The sequence below is a fragment of the Vanellus vanellus genome (assembly GCF_965231255.1).
Source record: "Vanellus vanellus genome assembly, chromosome: 5".
NCBI lineage: Eukaryota > Metazoa > Chordata > Aves > Charadriiformes > Charadriidae > Vanellus > Vanellus vanellus.
Window position 1 is genome coordinate 63,006,419 of NC_138910.1, and position 9,643 is coordinate 63,016,061.

Consider the following 9,643-nt stretch of genomic DNA (forward strand, 5'->3'; position numbering starts at 1 on the left):
CAGCACCAAAGCAAGGCTGGAGATCAGAAAACAAGAATGCCATGCAGGAACAGCACTTAAACCCAGGCCCCCAGCTTACCCTCGGCTGACTTGTAGGACTAGGGTGAGAAGAGAGGGAAAACACCTTCTCCTCATGCTAGAACTTTGGTTTAATAAATAGTTACTAGGATGGCTTAGAACAGGAGAGCCTGTGGCTCAGCTTCAGCCACTCAAGGCACTGAAGGCAATTAATGGATTTAAATGAATTTATTATTTAATTATTAATATTACTCTTACTGATAATATTTTGTTACTTTTGCAAAAAATAGTACCCAGACAGTAAGAAGATATTTTATTTTGAGATGCTTTTAAAAAATATTTTATTGTTCACTATGTATAGTATGCCAGTAACCATTGCATATAAAGGAAGCATTCAGAATATAACATATATATGAACAATAAATACTTCAGTTGTGACATTTTAAGATTGATGAGACTTTCTTTTATGTTACTGGTAAATAGACCTGATTTGTGGAAATTAGTATGCTATTGTGATTGAGGTATTACTATACTAATTCTATTATATTCTAGTAAGTAAAAAGATAAAATATTTTTATAATACTAAGAATCTAAATAATTTACATACAGTACACATCTCTGTATATATTATATTCTAATACTTGAAGGGGATCGGGTTAATATTGAGTATGCAAGTATCAGTCAATGCTCATGTTCCCATGAAAATAGACCTCTCTAAAAAGCAAACACTAAACAGAACAAACCTGTAGTTAGAGGATTTTAATTTCAAGGTTCTGCAAGGTGTAAAGTTAAACACATCAAGCTGAATACCTTAGCTAAGCTTAAATAAACACCTTGAATGCCTTTTCACAATTACAGAGCAAAGGCATTTGAATAACAACATACTGCATTTTCAGTAGCTACAAGTAATTCCAATTTGCACTATATAATCTCATACTTATTGTGAGGGTTTTCCCAGGTCAAAGCTCTTTCTACTTCTCCACCTTAGTAATTTGATGAAGTTAAGACTTGCACTGAAGATTTTGTCATGATGAAAAACCATTTTGTAGAATATATCAATGGGTAGATCTCCATTTGGATCTGCGTATTTCAGGGTTGTCATCGGAGTATACAAGGTGTTGGTCTGGTGGCGAAACGGTGGATTTTCTGCAAGAATTATTTTTACTGTATGCTGTCAAGAATGAGAAACAGAATTGTTAAAGAACCTTTACCAAAACAAGTAAAAACCTAGTTTTCTGTTAAGCAGAAGAAAAGTAGAAGTGCTAGAATAATGTAAACCTTTTATGTCATTTTATTAGAATTTCATTACATTTTTTTCTTAAAATATTTTTAAGGCCATAGAATTACTTGTTACTTATTCTTAGTCCTATTTCTGTTTACCTATACCATGGTGATAGCATCTTACACCTCAGTATCCTGAATAGTCCTCCAAAATTATGCCTATATGCCCACAATAGGTAAATCCTTTCTTTTACGGTTCACTGGGAAAGGATGGGAACAGTGCACTTTGCAGCAAGATCTGGGAACCTTCAGTTGACACCAAAGCTACTCCTTAGCAGCAAGCACCTGAAATCATTGTCCCCTTCCACAGCTTGCCTAAACTGGTCTTCCTGCAGGAAGCCCCAAACACCAGAAACTATGTCCACATATCTTCTATTGTGCCTTGGTGGTTTGGGGTAGCTCAGTGAACTTCATATTAGCAGTGGGATTACTAGTGAGATGGAGAGGAGAGCGGCTGTAAACAATGGTGGGAACCCTGTGTAGATGTATGGTAACGCTGCAGAATGTCCAGACTTCACCAGATGATGTATAAGTGCATCTAATACCTCAGTGGCATTTAAATTACAATTCACAGCTGTCTTCAATACTTCAAAATGAACATTCTTTTAATACTCTGAAGGGTTTTGTTTAAAACTCTTGAGAATCTCTTGGGTTTTTAAAAGTAATTTTAAATTGTGGCAAGTACACTTAATTCAATCTAATGCTTCTATCAAAAAAAAACCCCACCAACCAACCAGTGCATTTGTAAATTACAAAGAAAAGAAAATTCAAGAAAAAAGAAGATGGAGAATTGTTGATGAATTACCTCTGCAACTTCTTCAGCACTTTGTCCCAGGCTCTGGAAAATTTGTTTGTAATTTTTAAGGTAAATATTAGTAAACATCTCAGCTGTTTCCTCATCTGCAGCTGAAAGATCCATTTTCATTCCATCTTCAAATACTTTTCTTTCAAACTCTGTAACCACTGGGCCTGGTTCAATCAAACTTAACCTGTTCAAAAAGCAAAGATACACGGGTTATTGACTGTCCTCCGTGGGAAATACACCTCTCTATCCTTCTCAATAAAGAATATTGAAGAGTTGCACTACGAGTACGTGTTAGCAAGCAATATTAAACAGTACATTCTGTAAAGGCAACCCATACCACGTTATTGCTCCCATGCTTCTGCCCATCCACACGTAGTAGTAGAAAACTGCGTAGCCTAAATTTCAGGGAAGTGCTATAACTTAATTCATGGCAGAAGTAAGAACAGTTGGTTCCTGCTGTCTTGCAGCTGGGGAAATCTATCCACAAGAGCTTCCCAAATATTATGAAAAATAATTAAAGGATGATAAAATTAATTACTTTCTGGACAAAATCCTACACAGATTTCTTTGTTATAGCTTTCCCATGATAATACTAGAAGTAGCTGAAAAAGAGGGAGGAATTACCCAAACGTGGATTTTCTTTGTCAAGCTGTCAGTATTACATAATTCCAGATTGCTCCACAATAGTATAACAAAATACAATATATACAATTTTGCTGTGGGTGGACAGATTTTGGCTGCTGCCAAATCTGGAAAATTTTATTTTGCTTGGTAGTGTATTACAGCAAATCTCTGAGATACAGTTACCGGTCAGTTCTTTCCCAGTTCTTTTCTCAGGCAGTAATTACTCCCAGCCACTATGTTTATCAAAACACTCTTTGGGATAGGACCTTTTTCTAGAGTTGTGTTCTGATCAGGCTCTTCTTTAGAACTAAATCAAGCTATTGACCTTGACAGCAGAATTCCAGCTCCTGTTGGAAGTAAAGCCTTTTCTCTTGCATCACTCTTTGCACTGGCCCTTGAACTTTTCCCATTCTACTTTCTTTTTTCAACCTCCTTTTTACTGGATCTTATAGTCTTGAAATCTTACTATGAATTCTGGTATAGCCTATGTATCATTACAATATTTTAAATCCCTGCAAACTTTTCAGAGCAGTATGCAGAATCACAGTTTGGATCCCGCTTTGTCGCTGAGATCCCATGACAGCAGCTGTCTCTTCTTCCACAGCACAAGGGCTAAATGTTTAGGCACACAGAGATGCAATGGATATTTAACAATTGTTGGACTTCACACAAAGAATATGAGCAGAATTACATGAATGTGAGTATACATGTGACAATCAACCCGCAAAGTCCCACAGTCAATGAACAGGACTATTCTCTTAAATACGATCTTAAACATTAAGAAATAGTACACCACATTCTTCTCACTTTCCTCCCACCTCCCATCATTATAGGTATCTCGCCCTATGTTTCATTCTGATGGAGTTCCACTTGCACTCGATGATGAGCCCTTGAACTTTTTTATCTGTGACTTGCCTAAGTTGTTTGTTATCCTTTCTAAAATAAAATATTACAGGTTTATAGTATAATTTTATTCCTATGATACTCTATGCAAAAATCTGTTTTTATAAGTGTTACATAAATTGTATTTTATCCAAAGCTAAACAGCCTTTAACTGTTCAAGAGACCATGTTTATTTTAGCATCTAGATCTTTTTATTTGTTTATGTATTGTGAAGAATGTGGACATTTCTATACCTTTTGTAATGTACGATTTCCATGGGTTCCTCAATCTGTTTCTCCTAGGTAGCAGCAAGCTTTAAAAATTTGTTTGCGAGCTCTGAATATAGTTAAAACTATCTAAAATACTGTTTACACCAGTGGATCAATACTTACTGCAGTTTGAACTTGAGTGCTTGTATGGCTAAACTTTCGCAGAATCCTTCCACAGCAAACTTAGATGCAGCATAAACATCATTAAATAAGATACCTGATGGTACAAACAAAACATCCTGAGAATGTGATTGTATACAACATACTAATAGTTTCATTTTTAAAACTCTTGCATTTTCCCAAAATGTCTAGTGTTGCTGGGAAAACGTTAGAAAAATCCTTGTATATACTGAATCTAAATACTGATTTTTTGCATTTGTTCTCAAATTTGCTCATTCTAGGAAAGGATGCTCAACTAATGCTTTTCTTCCTCCTAGCTGATGCTGTGATCTCTTTGGATGATATTAAATGTTTTGTAGTCTAAGATATGAAAGTGCCTGTACATACAATACCATCTGCATTATTCATCAGCAAGACTTCAATAGGCTATAGATGAACACAGAAGCTGAGTGCAGTGCAGGAGATATGATTATGCAAGGGATCCAGCTTGCATCTGAGTGATTTAGAAAAAGCACTACATCGATCCATTTAGGTGGATGGTAAGTATTGTATTTAACAGTAACAACTCTTGCAGTTTGACTTAGGACCCTCGCTTACCAGAATAATCCAGGTAAGATCAACACCACTGTTGAATAATTGAAACAAATACAGCTAGACCAGATGGCACACAAGAGTAGGAGCATCATTATCTGTCGCTAAAATTAGACTCTGTGGAGTTTTACGAGAAGAGAAACTTTACAAAAAGGTGGTACAGTTGTCTAGGACATGATTGGATTTTATTCTATTATTATTGTACAGAGCATAATAAGCATGTTGGTCCATCCCCATTATCTTTTCCAATATGAAAAAGAAAGTAATGCTACAAAGCTCTGGTTTCCAGATAATAAAAGATAAAATAATAAATTAAAAAAAATAATTAGAGTTTGAATTAAAACCCTAAAAAAGTGTACTCTGCAGGTTTTGTTGTTAAAATGTCTTAAGAGTAGTCGTGTAGTAACAAACTACCTAGATGCATAAAAAACATCAGGTTTAAGTGCTGTGCTTTTTATAGTTGGAACTTCAGCATTACAAGGCCACAATAGTTAGATATGCTAGCTCCTACTTTTTTTTTTTTTCAGATGAAAAGATGTAAGCTTTAGATTTTGAATAGTGAACTTAGTTCAAACAAACAAAAACAAAAAAAGAAAAACAACTTTGCCTTGTATTCCCATTACACTGCTTATTATAACTATGTGCCCGCTCTTTCTCCTCTTCATGTCAGGCAAAATCTCCTTCAGGAGTCGAACCAGTCCAAAGAAGTTGGTATCCATCACAGTTTTCATTTCATCTATGGTCTGACATTCAATAGGTCCAATGAGCCCCATTCCAGCATTGCTAACTGCACAAAATGGAAGGCAACAGTAAGCAATAACCTCCATAAACATTTACTTGTAATCGTTACTTGAAAGTAAAATGAGGATTAAGGATTAAATGATCCTTAAATAATCCTTAAAGAAAGAATTAAAAGATGTTATTCTGTCCCTAAAGCTTTGCAAATACACTTGCAATAGCCATGGTTTTTGTTTTTAATTATGCTTTTAATCCAATTTAAGTAATCTGATAATCTGCATTTTAACTAATTTATTTCTGATTAGTCCTTTTTCTTTAAATTATAAAAAGATTACAGGAAAATGAGCCGAGTATTATCTATAGTTATTCATAATTCAGTACTAAGAATTAGAGGCTACAGTCAATACCCACAGGAATGAACAGAAGGCTTCAATTTATTCTAAAAGGTCATAGACCAGGCCATATTTTGGTCTGCTTTTTGTTTTATTTTTTAACATCCATACCTTCAAGGAAAAAGAAAAGCAAAACAAAACACACACTTCCATTGATTTTTATTTGCCTCCTGGATATTTATAAGTGGGGAATGATTCATAGAACTGGCATTCTGCACTACAACTAGTACGTCAAATTAAAGTATAATACAGTTTGCAGAAGAAGCTTGTTAAGCAGTGCTTTAATAATTAATCAAAATTAAGGCAGGTCCATAATTTTCTAGTAGAGAAGATTTAATAGTCAATGGTGTAAGCAATTTCCATCTTACTAATATATTAATATTTATTTTTAGCAAAAAAATGAGGAAACACTTATTGTTGAATGACTTACAAAATACAATTACAATTCTTGATACAAAACGAAAGTACCCTTACTTTCTTTGCATTTTTTCTTTTACTTGCTAATTCCCAAATGCTGTTGCTTTCTTAGTACAGAGAGCTGTTGCCTTCATTGTAAATAGGGCTATGCTTCATCAATAGGGCAGAAAGTCTTGTACATGAAGATGCCAATTTAGGCAAAAGTTCTCTTCTCGCATTTACTGAAAACTGTATCATCTTATCCAAGACACTTCTCTATCATCAAGCTTCTCCTTTGTAAACAGGATAAACAAGCTTCCCTACTTCATAGGAGCCTGGTGAGATTTAATCCACTCATGTCTGCATGAAGCCTTAAGAATCTTGAATAGAATACACAAGATAATAATTATTACTTTGATCCTTTAAAAATACACTGATGAAGCTTCTCCAGGGTATTTGAGAAGAATGTTAAATAGAAAACTGGTATCTGTTCATAGCATACACATCCTGTACTTGCCTAGGACATCAATCCTTCTGTCAGGGATACTGTTCACACAAGTTTTAATAGACTGTTCATCACAGACATCCAGTTGTTTAATTTCGAGGGTTTTGCCCAGCCTGCGACCTGCAGCTTCCTCAAGTGGCTCTTTCTTGGCCAGATTCCGCATTGTGGCATACACTGCAACACACCAGAACCAATAGTTACCAGAAATAAAACTTCACCTGTGGCAGTGTTACTGAGAAGTATTAAAGAATATTGCTTTTACATCTATATCTTAAATATCAGTAACAGAACCCAGATAAAAACTTAAGAAAGAATCTGTTTTCAACATGTATTGCCACTGATTTCCCAGAGTCTGGTTCTGAAATCTTCAAGAAATTCAAAAGGAGAATTAAACTGCCATGCACACGAAGAATATGCAGCATATGAAGATAATATTATCACCAAAACTTTAAATAACGGGTATCAAGTTATGCCACTGAATTATTTTTAGGTACCTAAAACCTAGTTTGGGATTCCATTATTTTTTTTTTTTTTTTAAATCACCGTCAAGCAGCTTAGCAGAACAACCATAATTTTATTACAAAGTGGAAGACAAATGCTTCCTTAGGTTTGCAAAAATGTCTATTTTTGCAAGCTACTTCTCAAAATAGAAGTTAGTTTTATCATTATTGTGGCCTAATTACTCAAAAAACTATGAATCTGCATCCAGTCAGCAGTAAAATACTGTGAGAGTGAGAAACAGAATTACCACAGGTTGCTGTATTTGCCTTGCCATCCTTTTTCAATGATAGCAAATGTCCCATTTTGCAGCAGAAAGACAAATCCCAGCCCTTTTGTTCACTCTTTTTGTTCTTTTTGTTCCTCTTAGGCCTACACAGGGTTTGCATAATGAAACATGCTTTAAGGAAAAGATAGCAAATTTAAGAACTGTTCATTTCTTTGGTCCTCAATTTGGTATGTACGGTTCATTCAACAAAGATTTTAGTAGCCAGAGTTAAAGCTAACTACAACTGTGAATGTCTATCAAAGGTAGCCTACTGCAGATGTTTTCAGCTATTTGTTTTCATACTACTGTCTCTCTTTTTTTTTTTTTTTGTTAAACTATTCAGTTCAAGTAGCTGTTCAGCTTCAATACAGGTACAGAAATATCATCTGCTTACAGAAAGTAGTGTGTTTTCACTGTATTGTATTTTCATGACAGGGAAACTAAAAAGTGTTTAGTTTCATGAGGGAAACTAAAAAGAAACAAGTCGCCAAACTGAATACAATCACCTGTTAAATCACAGAGGAAAAAAAATAGTACTGTCTTGAAGAATATATTTATAAAAAGGGAAGTAACAGATATATTGTTACCTTTAAATCTTTTCTGTTCATCTTTTGCCATTTTTGCAGCTAAGGCCAATCCAATCCCCGAGGAGCAGCCCGTAATGAGGACATTTCTTCTCGCCATTCTTTTCACTGGGTGGTTCAAGCAAGAGTTCTTGTTCAAAGGAGCAACAACCTAAATGTAGCTACAGTATAATGTCATTGGGCTTTAATGCTATCTGCAGCTTTCCTGAGTCAACAAATCTGAAAATGCACACCTGGACCCTGCACGATTAAAGGATAATCTCCAACTAGACAAAAACAGAAGCAGATGCTCCTGCATGAGCTTATAATCTGCATTATCAACATGGACTATATTTAATACAAAATTTGATTACTCTTTAAAATGAGACATTTGAAAGCTGCATAGATTTTTTTAATAGTGGAATAATCACTTTGCATACTACTGGCAAGAAAAGCCTTGCCACAACTGACACTCCAGACTGTTTGTAATTCCTCCACTCATGTCTATGGAAAGTGAACTGCACCCAAAATGGGATCCCACTGCCAAAGGCGTTCAGACTTCCTACGCTTAACAGCACCCTCCTCATTCTTTTGCAACAGAACGACAAATGGATTTCTTCCCTGATGCCTTACTATTATAAGAGTCCTAATAGGCTTTAGAGAAAATTTAAATTGAAAAATGGGATGTGGATTTGGAAAGAGACAAGTTGTTTAGACAGATTCCTCACATTTCTTTTTGGCACTGTTCCCAACCAAGAACAGAGAAAGTAAGCAAGTATGCTGGCAGGGGAGGGCAACCAGGAAGACATTGAACAGACCAGCTTCAGTACATTCTTGCTAACGCCTAAATGTCTTTGAACACTTTCTATTTTCCAATCAGCCAGTTGAAAAAAAAAAAAAAGAACAAGTACGATGCCCGACTCCATTTTAGTTTTGGAAAAATATTCCACCAACTTTGCATACAAACTCTGAATTAAACATGGGGACATTTGGACTGGCAATTTGGTGCAGTTCACGTAGGGATACTACATTCAGAAAGAAAATCAGTCTCTTGTGAAATTTATAACCCATGCTGAGTGACAGAAAAAGAATTAATAAGCAATTAGCCTTCTGAACAGCATTCAGCTAATTTCAATGCCACTATACATAGAAAAATGTTTTCCAAGATTCAGTAACCCCATGTTAATGCAATGCAGTTCAGAAGAATTAACTTAGTGTTCCGGAAATTGCAGAGATGTAAATTGGTTAGTAACTCAAGAAAAGTAGGACTCTACAGAAACATTTAACTGAAATTATAATATTGGGGGGGGGGGGGGGGGAAGTCCCTCCTTTCCAAAACAAATAAATTCACTTGAACAGTATAAGTGGAATCATTAACTTCTCAGGCTATCAACAATATAGCAAGACAGCATCTGAAGTTAATATGAAAATGTAATTGTCATTCTACTTATTTATAAGGTTTGACTCAAATTTTTACCAGACAAGTTAGTATCCAGGTACACAATTTTAGTGCAAATGCTATTTAGCTGATTCAGATATTAGGCCCATTGCTTTTGCTGCTCGTGCACTTTTATATTTAGTACATGTAGGAGGAGCAAGCGAGGCTTTATGCAACACTACGTTAGTGGAATTCCACTAGTGTTATGATGCAACTGTAATTACAGATTGGTCATATTTTCCACTTGAAATCCAT

General features: G+C 35.3%; 1 protein-coding gene across 1 annotated transcript; it reads right to left on the reverse strand.

Moving 5' to 3' along the window:
• Positions 1-955: 955 nt before the first annotated feature.
• On the reverse strand, positions 956-8,071 carry LOC309672199 (retinol dehydrogenase 8-like; the record flags this gene model as incomplete). Its single annotated transcript, XM_082483639.1, has 6 exons — positions 956-1,189; positions 2,105-2,288; positions 4,003-4,096; positions 5,198-5,373; positions 6,630-6,795; positions 7,975-8,071. 6 exons carry the CDS (start codon positions 8,069-8,071, stop codon positions 956-958), a joined length of 951 nt encoding a protein of 316 aa, XP_082339765.1.
• Positions 8,072-9,643: the final 1,572 nt, after the last annotated feature.